Genomic DNA, 13997 nt, shown 5'->3' on the forward strand with positions numbered 1-13997 from the left:
ATACATTAATCATTCTTACAAACAATGTCCACACTAGTTAGAAATGTTAAATCAAAGATACATACATCAACTCCAACATTAACCTTTCAAGTAATATTTTTAATTACTTTGTATTTATTTAATTTTAATTTTAGTTTACCCACAAAATTCAGGTGCTACACGTGGAGGATGAAAGCTGATGGAGTTGAGGGTTTTGACTTGTATAGGCTAACAAAGACACCATCATACACAAACAAATATACAACAAGAAAACCTCAATTACAAAACGCTTTTATTTTGCTTCCTACGTGATTGATTTTGCAAAAGAAAACATGGACTAGTTATATATATGCTGCTGTATAACAACTAAAAAAAAACACAAAAAAGAAGAAAGAATTTAAAATCATATGCTACCTTCAAAAATGATATATATTTTATGGGCTTCAATCACTAAAATCCCCCGAACCAAAAGAATCCGAATCCTCAACCTTAAAATTCCTTCCATCATCCCCATCTACATAATCATCATTCATAATCCCATCATCATCATCTTCTTCTTCTTCTTCTTCTTCAACACCTTTAAACCCTTCATCTTCACTCATTTCCACTTCTGCCCATCTACTTTCATTATTTGCAACTCCATACCCTAAACTTTCCTCATTCCCCATCATTTCAAATTCCATCCGATGTTCATCATCTCCTTCATCTTCACTTTCATCTTCATCTTCTTCATCTTCACCTTCACTAATATGAAAATTCACAGCATCATCCGTTTCCATTTTCTCAACAGGTTCATTAACCCACTCTTCATTTTCAAAATTTCTCATCGGTTCTTCTTCTTCTTCTTCTTCTTCTTCAATGGTTTTTTCAATTCTTTTTCGCCTGATTGTTCTCCGGCCTCTTCCATGTGCTTGTTGCTTCATGACTTGACTCATTGTGGCACTGTCTCTGAAGTTTTGCCGGCTGCCGGAGGCCGACATTGAACCTCCACCTGCCGCCCGTTGCCGCCACTTGCCGCCACGGTTCCGTCCACCAACGCCGCCACGAGGCGGTTTAATTAATTTTCCATGTTCCGTATCGGATACGGTTTTCCCGATGTTCTTCAAGAACGTGAACTTCAATGGTGCTTTCTGTTAGAGAAACAAGGTTAAATCCGGAATTTCATACAATAATATTGTTTCTTTTGGGTAAATTACAAGAAAAACTTTAATAGAAAGTGATAATACCTCCATTAAGACATCATTTGATTCATCTACCAAATGGATTTCAGCTTTTTGTTCAGGGGTGTAGGAAATTGAAGCATCAAGCTCTAAAAGCCTTAGAGTCACAGCAGCTGTTGTTTGTGGGACCCACGGAAGGACCGGGACTGAACCGGTGCCGGAAACAGCCTTTTCCGGTACACCGGAGGTTCCAAGAAGCTCCTCTGTCGTCTCAAAGTTTAATGACAGGTGGTCCCGCTTTATCACACTTTCAAACCATGTAACAATCTACAACCAAATTTAATTCATGTTATTAACTATTAAGTCCTAATATTTTACAAATTTGCCCTTAATCAGACAACACTTAACAAGAAAAAACAAAATTACCTGAAGAAGATCCAAAGGCGACAAAGAACAATGCAACTTTGAACCCCATGCATTCCTATTGTTATCCATCCAAGAAGATTGCAATGCCTCAAAAGGAACCGAAGCCTGAAATTATAAATAAATAAAAAAGTCAAACAAGACTCGATGATAATACAATACAAAATATAAAATAATAATCTCTTTATGTAATCATATTATAATTATATTATATTCATACCTCCAAGAAAGTTAATAAAGACTTAATCAATCGGATTCTCAACGGATCATTAACATCCCAATCACACAAATCATTAAAATCACCAACATTTTCCCGAATTTCTTCAGGGTAACTCAATTTACCCCCAAACGAACTAAACGGCCTACAACACCGGGGGCAAATAGGACAATTCACGTTCTCGAAGCAATAACACGCATGGCAAAAATCACAAACTCCATGTAAAGGAACACATCTTTGTTTCCCATGTGTCATTGCAGATAAATTTGATGAATACAAACATTCTTTCCACATCCATGTCTCAAGATCTTGATACCTTTTCATTGCATTCTTTTTCTCAAATTCATTCCTTCCAAGCTCAATGTTGAAAGAAGGTGATTGTTCGGTTGAATCAGAAATCAAGACATTTCGATTTGTGTTTTTGGGGAAATTGATGTTTCTTTTGATGTTTTCTTTGAATGATGTCTCGATTTTTTGTAGCATTACATGTAAATGGGATTCGCGGGTCCCACGTGTGTCTAATGATGTCAAAAGAGCATCAAACGCCTGCATCAAGAAGAAAGATTGAATAAACACCCTAAAATATAACTCTTAAGTCTTAACATTTTCTTCAAAACAATTAAATAATTTATAAAGTTTATTACCTCTTCTGAATCGATTAGTCTCCAACAACCATTTTGTAATTCCACAAATATCCTTCCAGACCCCGGATCATTACTAGAAGTAGATGCAACAAATTGCCAATAACGGTTTCGCCTTCTATCTTGACCCAAGGGTAAAGATCTATACATATACATTTCTTCTGCTTTATGACCAATAAAAGCCTTCAATTGCAACCTTGATCTTTCAGCTGTGTTATATCCGTTATTATGAATTTGATTTTGACCCGTGGGCTGACCCACGGAACTATCTTGACCCGTTTGTAGTATCCCTTCATTGACTTTATTGTCAATGGTGGGCATCAACGGGCTTTGACCACCTTCCCCTAAGGAAGAATCTTGAAATTTGGATATGAATTCTTCTTTCATGCGTTTTTTATCGAGTTGTGCTTCTGTCCACATTTGCTTTCTCACAGCAGTTGCAGCATCTAAGCGATCCTGTACAAGGGTCGTATATAAGATGACAAAATATAAACAAAAACTTTTTAAAATTTGATTTTTTTTTATAATTACCTCAAGAACTACACGGATAATGTTTCCTTCATTTGCGATACCAATTAAAGCAACTAGAGCACTGAGTCGATCCTCCACACAAAGATCCGAATATTCTCCTTCAGTAAGCCCTTGAACCCACGCTTCTCCTGATATTCTCTCATCAACTTCACTACTTCCTTGATTGATACTACTCGCACCAATACCTTTAAAAGCAAACAATTATGAAATCATTTCTAATTCAACATACCATAAAATTGGAATAACTCCTTATACGAACGACTATGTGGCAGAAGCTTTCTAGGGCTATTTTCGGTGAGCAAGATGAGAAGGGTATTTTCGTCTTTTGCACATACGAGAGATCGAGAGCGAGTCCATATCCCACCATGTTCCACCTTTTTTGGATGGGGATAAAAATTGTAATTTTTGTCTCATTGACATCAGTCTAAGTCCTAATCCAACAAATGCCAAACACATACAAGGGCGTGTTTTGTCCTGTATAACAAATGGGCCCTACGGGCCCATTTGTAACACAACACAGGACAGAATAAAACATGTGTTTGGCTTGCATTGGACTGGGACTTAGACTGATATCAATGAGACAAAAATTACAATTTTTATCCCATCCGAAAAGGTGGAACAAGGCGGGAAATGGACTCGCTCTCGATCCCTCGTATGTGCAAAAGACGAAAATACCCTTCTCGTCCTAATCATCGAAAACATCCCTATAAAGCTTAAAACGCAGCCTTAAAGAATCAAAACTCACCGGTATTTTCATATTCTTGTTTTATATCTACATCAACCTCTTCAGTCTTAACTTCTTCAATAGCAGATGAAGTACCAAAATCATCGATTTCAGTCCCCTCAGCAACATCACATTCATAATCTTCATCTTTCTCAACATCTTCAGCATTAACTCCAGCCAAAATCCCGTTTGCATAACTTTGTATCTTCTCTTTAGCAGATGAAATCACTTCCTCAGCATCTGCAGGATCCTTCCTAAATGCAGGCCTTACACAATACGTTGAAGGCGCGATTCTTTCAAACAAAATCGGGTCCCGCGATAATGCAACAGAGATTGAAGCATCGGGTGTCTTGCTTGTTGTAAGATCACGAAGACCAGTTTTCTTCAAAAAGAAAGAAAACATAAGAATAAAGAAACAAAAAGGGGAGTTGTTAAAATATAAAGTTTAATAAAAAAAATAAAAAACCTGAATTTTTTCAGCGAGTTCTAATACGTTTAGGCCTGTGGGTCCCTCAAGACAAAGAACATGATAGGCGGCGAATTTGACTGTTCCAGGAGTCAAACGATGCCTTGACTTTCTTTGAAGAGAAACTCCTTTTTCTTGCATTAATGTAAATGCATTTTCAGCAGCTGAACCATTTCTTAGCATTGTAATTACATCCTCATTGCCTTTACTCTGCACAAGAAAATCAAATACTAGTTAGTGACTATTTGGTTGGATGGAATCATGGAAGGGAATGGAATGATGAAAGAATGGAATGGACAGGGCAATGGAAATGGAATAAGCAAGTAAATAGAGTAGTTTTCATAATCGACTTACACGTAAAAAATTTGAAGACGATTTGTCATCAAATAGTTACATAAACAAAAAATGGTTTCTATTGAATTTTTTTCATTCCATTTCATAATAAGAAAAGGGAAGGAATCACATTACTTCAAGAATGGTCCGTTTCATTCCGTCTTTTTCATACCAATGGAATCACCCATTCCATTCCTTCCCGGAATCCATCGTACCAAATACTACTTACTAGTCTTAGTTTTTTCATACACAACCCACAAATTTACACCACAAACAAAAAGATCAAATTAAAGAACATGTATGCACCTCATCATTTTCAGTCAAGCCTGAACGTTTTCCTTTATCTTTTTTCAAGTGGGGCCCAAAGCCTGCTGATAAAGCAAATTGTCGAAGTACTTCAGGCCACGTCAGCGGGTTTAAATGTTTAAGCCAATTGCGTATGTCAAAGCCCCACATATATGCCTAGTAAAACACACCATTTGTCAACAACCATATTAGAAAAAAATGTTAAATACAAGAAATAGCAATATAACTTTCATTTATATGTTCATTATAGCATCCTCCTTTCATTTTTTTATATTACAAGTAACATAGTACTTCCAGCTTTTTTTAAATTCTACCCAATTATATAGCCTTGTTCTTCCAAATTTTTTCTTATACACATAGGTAACAAAATGAATAAATAAATATAAATGGATTTTATAGAAAATTACCCCTTCAACAATTTGAGGATGACCACCTTCAGGATTGGCAACTGTGTATTGATTTGTTCCGGGCCCACCTGAGGGTGTCCTTGCAACATCTTCAATATCTCTTATGATCAGCTTCAACAGAGCAATGTGAACCTCTCCCAATAATCTTGAATCCTGATAACTCGAAAAAGAAAAAAGTTATTTGAAGGGTCTCACAAATAGAAAAAGAAGAAAATTAAAGATTATTCTTTGTGAAACTCACGTAATCATGAAGAGCTTGAACAAATTCGTCAAGGGTAAAAGGCCAAAGGCCAAGAACATCGGTAAATGTCATACAAAATCTCCAAACCTGGAACAAAAAGCAAATAGTTAGGGGTATATTTCTCTTTTTAAAAGGGTAGATTGCAGGAAATACAATCAACATGTTGACATTTCTTTAAACATAAAAACAGCACATTTTTTTAGTGATAAGAACAATATGTAACAAATAAAGTGCATTATCCATATTGGTAGATAATGTGAGTAAATTTTTGGTTTTAAAAAATAAGGTAATGTTACTATTATCAACAACTATAATAAAATCAAATTTTAAAGTAACAAAAGAAATGCAAATTATGAACCTACCATAAGAAGATTTCCAACATTTTCTTCTGAATCAATCCATGGATGAATTGAAAATGGCCTTTTTAATCTCACTTGAACAGACTTTGGTGGGAATACACATAAGAGATCTGAAAAAGGATGAAACTTGATTATGTAGGAGAAAAGAAAAAATCATTCTTCAAGTATCTGCCTAAAATACCCTTCGATAATATGACAAAATAGACACAACCATGTACACCAAAACTAATGTCATCAATAAGAGAATGGTGTTTATACTTTATATAATAAGCATTAAGCAAAGTTGTAAGAAAATATATACCTCGAAAAGAATCAAGATTTTGTGAAGTTTCATAATCAAGTGAAACTATTGAAGTCAAGCCTTTGCTAGAAGCAGCCAATTCCAACAATTCCAATCTTTCATCTTCAATTAACTCCATTGATTCTTTAGCAATTTTTCGTGCTGCTGCCTTTTCAATGGCAGCTTTGAGTTTAATTGCTTCTCTTTCTTTTCGAAGCTCTTCTTTTTGTCTTCTTCTTTCTGCTTTCAAAGATTCCTTTTGTAAAAACTTCTCTCTCCTTTCCATTTCACGCTTTTCTTCACGTTGAAATCTTTCCTCTTGTCTTTGTTTTTCACGCATCATTCTCTCTTCTTCCTTTCGCCTCTCACGATCTTGTTTCTCCATTTCTTTCTTCATTTGCTCTTCTCTCTAATACAAGAAATTGTAAAAATATAAGACTCTATTACAATTTACAAGTCCCTAAAACAATATTAATAATTCTAACAGGGTGTTTGGATGTAATAATCAAGATTTAGTGTTTGATTATTTAGGGGTCATAGAAATTTTCACAACTATGATAAAAAGAACTTTGAAAGAAATAAAAGTAGATGCTAATGCTATAGTATACACATATATGGAAGTGGATTGCTATTTCTAACATTTATCCCTTTTATCTAGTTTTTTTTTCCTTCAATAGTGAGGATTTGCTAAAAAAACTCGATTAACTTCAAGCAGCAAAAAACACAACCAAACACTATCTTTTTCAAATATTTTAGTTTTACTACTGTTGATTATTTGATTCTACTTATTTTAGTATCACATAATCACTTTCAAAACTCACATCCAAACACCCCCAAAGATACTTGTACCTTTCGCCTCATCAAATCTTGCTTCTCGAGCTCTTTTCGCATCCTCTTTTCATTAGATTGTTGACCTTCCCTTCCACCAACAACATCCTCACTCTACAAGAGCAAACATAAATCAATATACAACATGAAATAGCAACATACTTTGAATCTTTTTTCTTATTAAGACAATTTACTTTGAAAGAAAGAAAAAGAACATGACAAGTATTATGTATATTTCATGTTCTTGAGTCAAGGGTAGTTTTGTCTTAAAAAAGTTGAAGAGAAAGATAGCCAAAACTTTCCCATAGGTTCCTCTATTTTCTCTCATTAACTAAAGAACACGAAAACTTTTATGTTTTCTGACTTTCTCCGTTTCTTTCCAAATCTATCCATTCTCTCCACTTTTAATTTATGAAAAGATCCCAAAAACTATATTGACAAATACACATACCTTGCGTTTCCTCCACATTTGCATAACTTCTTCATTTGGTTGAATAAAATCATTATCTTTTGTAGGTGAGGATAAATGTGCCATTTCCCCTTTTTGTGTAATTAAACTAACACCCTTCAATTGTCCTTGAGAAACATAAGAAGTATGTGGCATTTGTCCATTTTGAACAACTAATCTTTGGTCACTTGAGTAACCAATTGGTGAATCATATAACCGAGAAACACCTCCATACGGTTCATGTTTAATATTAGGGCCCACAGGCTCACGCACACCACCCACCTCAGTCTACAAAAAAATTACCATTTTTTATCACAAGAATGTTAAATTTTCCAATATTTTTGACAATAAAGAAGATAAAACGTTTGTAGTAAAAGTAGAGGACTTACTTTGATTGACCGAGGATCGGATTGGTCAAATAAATTTCCATCATAAGAATGTCTGTTGGTTTGTCCATGATGCTTTTTTGCAACTGTCAAAGACAAAAAAAAATTATATATAAATTATTAGAATAATCGATAATTAACAAAGAGTAAATAAACCATAGGTCATGAGAGCATAGTAACATAATGAGAATATGTCATCCAACAAAAGCATACAAACTACAATACATTAGAAAAATACAAGAATGAGGTGTTAATGAGGTAACTTTTTACCCTTTAGAACTAAAGGATTTTACGGTTTTACCCCTACATTGTAAATTGTCATACTCATGTTCTAATCATAATACAAAGCTTTGCATTCACTTTATCGATTTTTCAATATTTTCACCCTACAAAACACTACATAGATTCATGATATGCACTATAATACGAAAATATGCTTTCATTCTATCAACTTTTTATATGCTTACACTACAAAACACTAAAAAGATTCATGGAATACACTATAATACAAAATAAAACTACATTCATTCCATAAAATTAGCAAAAACCAACATGAGAAGTTTGAGAACACAATGAAAACTCGCATACACCATTCACAATAGCATAATACATCATTTCTTCAAGTACAAAAAGGCATTTTTTTATAGACATTATTTTCTTTTTATAAACATAAATTATAAAATACCTATTGGTGTTCCAAATGCTCCAGGTGGAAGCTCTTCAAACTCCATTCCAAGAATTGGTCCATCTTCCCTCAATGGCTCACCTAATTGAACCTCAACACATTCAATTACTCTTCTCAACATCATCTTCTTTTGTGTCACCTCATACGCCCTGCTATGAACCAATGGTTCCTTAAACCGATTGGAATCCGATTCCGATTCCGATTCTGACCCTGATGCCGACCGAGACCGCGACCATGACTCACGGTGTGACCGAGACCGTGAACCATGGTCACTCCCACCACCACCACCGCCGCCACTAACCACCACCACCAATTCTTGTTTGGAAGGTTTCAAAGACTCACCACCATCACCTCCCGCCCGTTTTACAGTCCCTTCTTTCTTGTCTTTCAACCGGCGGTGGCAGAACCACATTTGCAACTGGCGGTCGGTTAGCCCTAAAGTTTCGGACAGTTTTGCCCTTGTGGCCTCTGATGGATACATCTCCACTGCAAAAGATTGAAGTCAATAACCATGATATGAAATAAGCTCTAGTAACATAATTTGCAGAAAAAAAAACAAATGATGTTTGGAGTTTGAAGTTATAACAACACGAAAATGCATCTCAATGAAGTGTGGTGAATAGCCATGGAGAAACTAACATGAAATCTATCGAATCTAGAACGAAATAAGCACAGAAATTATAAGAATTTGAATCGGAAAACGAATAAAGCAATTGAAACAAGGAGAAAAAGATGAGAACATACACGCATAGGTTTTTTCAAGCGTTCCGAGTTGGAAAGGCGTCTTCATCTGGCGTTTAGGTTTCTTGGATCCATCAGATTGACCATTGATGTTGCGATTGCTTTCTCCTTCCGAACCAGTCTCCATTGAAGAGGTCGAAAAATCGAGGTATGAACGAAACCCTAGATTTTTACACGCACAAAAAAAAAAAACTAGGGTTCCCAGACGAAAACCGACATAAAGATTTCAACTTTCAAATACCTATCGTCAAAACAAAGAAACCCAAAAGGGAATTTCGTTCGGGAAATCACAAAATATGAAGCTAATAATATTAAAGGCAAATACGTAGAGAGAGAGAAAGAGAAAGAAGGAATTGTTGAGAGAGTCGAAAATAAAATCAAGAAAAGAGGATGTGATAATGATATTATTACAATTCCAAAGGAACAAGGAAAGAACAACAAGAATAGTTGGAGTCGTCCCTCTTGGTTTGTTTTCTGATCTGATTAATCTTTTCATATTGTTTGTTTTTGCTTATTAAAGATTTAATTTTTGGGTTTCTTTTTCTTTATTTGTACAAAATTTTGGAAATTGAATTCTATTTAAACTCAAACACGTTCTTGGATTCGATGATGATGATATTATCAAGCTATTTCACTTGTTTTTGATCTGAGAGACGAAAAAAGCAGTTGAATTTTGGGAATTTTGACTTTTTTTTGTTTTTAATTTACACTCTTCTTTTTTATGGAAACATTCCTATATTTAGGTTTTGGTAAAATCAAAATCAATTTATTGTTTCTTTTACTGGTTCCTGGGTTTTGGGTACGACTTATGTAAATCTTTTGTTAGATTGCTTCGGAATCTTTTTAGGCAATTCATCGGGTTCGTCGATGTGTTTTTCCCTCTTTTTAGTTTTTTTCTGTTCTTCGCAACTGCAGGGGTTTGGGCTACAAGGCCCAACAAGAAAAAGCTCTATCCACCTCATATTTCGCTAAAAATTTTAATCAAATAGTATTTTATTTTCAATCTACTAAAAAAAATGACATTTTACCTCTTTTGATATGATAACCAACACGTTTTATTCGTCTCACCTTCATGTCTACAAAGTATTTATAAGGAATATACACATCGAGTCTGTTGGTTATTTTCATAACCAAAACATAAAATGTGACAGCCTTAGATCTTAATCTCGAATCTGACAAATGAAAACTTTAAACCTGAAAGAATGATTACATACCTGATTCATTATGATTTCCGTATCTGAAGACTATGATGAGTTTTCCAGTTGATCTCAAGACCACCTCTAAGAACCCTAGCAATGAGACTCACGAATTTGTTTATGTAATTTTGTGTGTTTTGATTTGCTTCTCATCACATGTATTTATAGATGGAGATAAACTCTAATGTGAGAGATAGAAGGGATCTTGAGGATCTTGAGTCAAATCGGGAACTCAACCCACAAGATAAGTAAATATTCTATAAATCGGTCCATCAACAATCTATATTCTTACCATAATAACCGGATTTAATGATAACATTACATACATATATATATATATATATATATATATATATATATATATATATATATATATATATATATATATGAAGTGGTCCCATAATTATCTAATAATTTCCCACTGGACCACGAATATATAAATGTATATATAACCGTATAAACACTTTAATGAATGTTATCATAATATTGGTACCCTTAAACAATCTCGCCCACTAATCATAATAGTATAGGATCAAAGCGGTCTTCGTTACAATTTACATAACTAAACCTATCAATGTTCACATATACATATATAACTAACGACATATATTAAATATGATGTGTGGTTTTAAAATCTAAATAGATTTCAAACGAGTTCCTCTTTAACTTGAAGTGAGATCAAACTTCAAATAAATGCAAATAATAATGGAGTTAACCGAGTACTTAATTTTGTACAGAAAAAACATAATTGTTCTTAAACAAAACATAAAGCACCATAAAAACTCCCACTAAAACCAAATATCACACCAACGTGTGCAGTATGCTCTTGAAAGACCTAGGGAGGTAATCCCTTTATGAGTGGATTCACTTTTATGGAGTTTGTTCATATGTGCTATATATTTCCATTTGCACTATTGTATTAACAGAAGGAAACTTGATGTCAATATGCTTTGACTTAATAAAACTTTTGTTATTGGAATATAACATTGTTCACTTATTATCACAACTTTAGTGGTCTTTCAATACCAATAATGTGTAGCCTCGTGATAAATTTATGCAACCATATTTCATGCTACAAATTATGCTGCCATTATGGAAGAAGCTACCGAAGTCTATTTCATGAAATGGCTCATCATGCTAAAATGTAAAAGTATCCCGATATAGATCGATAACCATTTTAGCATCTAATAAATCAGATTCTTAATAAAAATGATCTCCAAAACATCTGATTTCCTATAGTTGAGCATATAGCCCTTTTGTTATATTTAGATTTCTCAAAATCCATTTGGTTGTTTCTTATGATCCAAACTTGGGTTGTGTAGATATCTGCTCAAAACCAAAAAGATAAATTTACTCCCACTTAATCTGTGATACACAAAATCATCTATGTATTTACCTCAAAACCAAAAGAGATAAAAACTGATGAAAAATGTGATACCACGCATAGGATATCCAAAGTTGAGGTTGTTGAGTTTGTGTAATATGAATAGGAGATTAAATAACATTGTCGATCACTGATTCATAATTTGCATACCATCGAAAGCAATAATAGGAATCAAGGTTGATTCCTCCTTAAGGACAATGTTTTAATCTTGTTTTTCCCCCAAACTAAACATCCTCAAAGAATGTTGCTCTATCCAAAATACAAGGTCAATATCCATGCAATTGTGAACTAACATAATGTCCTCATTCCATTCCTTAAAGTTAATCTCATTGAGTACATGAATCATAAATGTGATCAATGTTAGCAGATATAATACCATAATTCAAACATAAGCAAATCTATTTTATGCTCATTAATCCATAAACTGTAATCAATAAATTCATTTTATGACATATTTACAAGGTATCAACACAACATTAATATCAAGTATTTGGACAGTAATACTAACTTGCAAGAGATATCCCTGTCTTAGAGATAAACATTGACAATAAATCATGTCAATTAACAAGTACCTCTTTGGATTGACTTATTAATCGCATGGAACCAAAAAAATCGACACATGATTATCACCACATATATGTTTATTCGGCAAAATACCACTCTACCTTTGGGTCGGCTAATACTCGCATTAATAAACACATAAACTATAAATTTTGATAATAAGAATTGACAATATATCATGTCAATTAATAAGCTCTTCTTTGGATTGACTTATTAATGACATGTAACCAAAAAAATTACCGCACATTTATCATCAAACATGTGTTTATCCAACCAAATATTAACCTACCTTTGGGTCTATTAATATCCGCATTAATAAACACAAACCATAAAATTTAAGTTATTTGTAAATTAATTTTCACAAAAGAGATCACTTTGGCGATATATTGTGTCAAAAATTTACTCACAAAAATAAATAAACATGTCATAATTGAAGTTCATTGACAATTAACCTAAAATATTTTGAATGTATCTACCTTTAGGTCGAACACGGTTCACATAAACAATATCATAAGTAATTACAACCAAATTGATAAAATAATAGACGTCACTTTGGTAACAATATTATATTAATCAGTAACTCAAAAACAAAAAAGAATATCCATAAGCCAACAGGTTCAAATATTCAATCAAAAAATATCAAACTAAATAATAGAGAGAATCATTATTATGGAGATTTGATGTAATAAATATATTGACAAAACGTCTTAAAACTTAAAACCACCGTAAAATGCAAACATTGTGGTCACGTTGAGACAATTTGCAGCTTAAAATTTCATTAAAAAATTACTTGGCCATCTTTTACCCAAACATATTGTAACGAAATGTTAAACTTTTAATATTCAGAATCATAGTAACTAGTAGTACATGGTACATGCATATCTAAAGGTCCAAAAAATAGAATAAAATAAATATACATGCGGTCAGTGTCCAAAAATATGTATAAAGGATGATTTCTTTCTTCTCAAAATGATTTGACAAAATCAATATATATTATATAATATTTGAATTATCCTTAACAAGTTAAAACCTTAAAAATGGATTTCCACTTTAGAATCATAAACAAAAATACGTAGATTGAGATCCCAATTGAAGAATCAAAAGATTTACAAAGAGGGGTAATTCTTGATATAATACGTTTTTTTTTTAAGTTTATTTCGAAAATAAATCAACCCGAAGCGCATACATATGCAGAAGCGAAGCATATACAAATCATAATATTATAAAGTGGGGTTAAGAAATAATACATCGGCAACAACAATGAAGAGTAAAATAACATATATCATGCATGTATGCTTTAGTTTGAAGACCAAAGGAACTAGAACCAATCCAAGTTTCTAATAACAGATTTAAGTAGGCTCTGATACCAATTGTTGGTTATTTTCATAACCAAAACATAAAATGCAGAAGCTTTAGATCTTAATCTCGAATCTGACAAAAGAAAACTTTAAACCTGAAATAATGATTACATACTTGATTCATTATGATTTTCGGATCTGAAGACTAGGACGAGTTTTCCAGTTGATCTCAATACCACCTCTAAGAACCCTCAGCATTGAGACTCACGAATTTGTTTATGTAATTTCATGTGTTTTGATTTGCTCCTCATCACATGTATTTATAGATGGAGATAAACTCTAATGTGAGAGATAGAAAGGATCTTGAGGGTCTTGAGTCAAATCGGGAACTCAACCCACAAGG

At 33.4% G+C, this 13997-nt stretch overlaps 1 protein-coding gene across 1 annotated transcript; it reads right to left on the minus strand.

Moving 5' to 3' along the window:
• Window positions 1-254: 254 nt before the first annotated feature.
• On the minus strand, window positions 255-9884 carry LOC111884660 (homeobox-DDT domain protein RLT1). Its single transcript, XM_023880960.3, has 18 exons — window positions 9159-9884; window positions 8415-8900; window positions 7733-7815; window positions 7347-7631; window positions 6917-7009; window positions 6089-6476; window positions 5791-5897; window positions 5429-5515; window positions 5188-5340; window positions 4781-4936; window positions 4142-4351; window positions 3697-4057; window positions 2952-3136; window positions 2424-2876; window positions 1783-2325; window positions 1566-1670; window positions 1206-1466; window positions 255-1109 (listed from the first exon to the last, which is right to left on the minus strand). The coding sequence occupies exons 1-18, from the start codon at window positions 9280-9282 to the stop codon at window positions 423-425; spliced, it is 4767 nt and encodes a 1588-aa protein (XP_023736728.1). The 5' UTR covers window positions 9283-9884; the 3' UTR covers window positions 255-422.
• Between the last annotated feature and the right edge of the window lie 4113 nt (window positions 9885-13997).

Source organism: Lactuca sativa, chromosome 7, assembly GCF_002870075.4.
Source record: "Lactuca sativa cultivar Salinas chromosome 7, Lsat_Salinas_v11, whole genome shotgun sequence".
Lineage (NCBI taxonomy): Eukaryota > Viridiplantae > Streptophyta > Magnoliopsida > Asterales > Asteraceae > Lactuca > Lactuca sativa.

Coding starts and splice junctions, on each gene's coding strand:
- LOC111884660 (XM_023880960.3), bottom strand. CDS start 9,282: ATGGAGACTGGTTCGGAAGGAGAAAGCAATCGCAACATCAATGGTCAA. Junction 7,632..7,732: donor CCGATCCTCGGTCAATCAAA/GTAAGTCCTCTA, acceptor ATTTTTTTGTAG/ACTGAGGTGGGTGGTGTGCG. Junction 5,898..6,088: donor AAATCTTGATTCTTTTCGAG/GTATATATTTTC, acceptor ATCCTTTTTCAG/ATCTCTTATGTGTATTCCCA.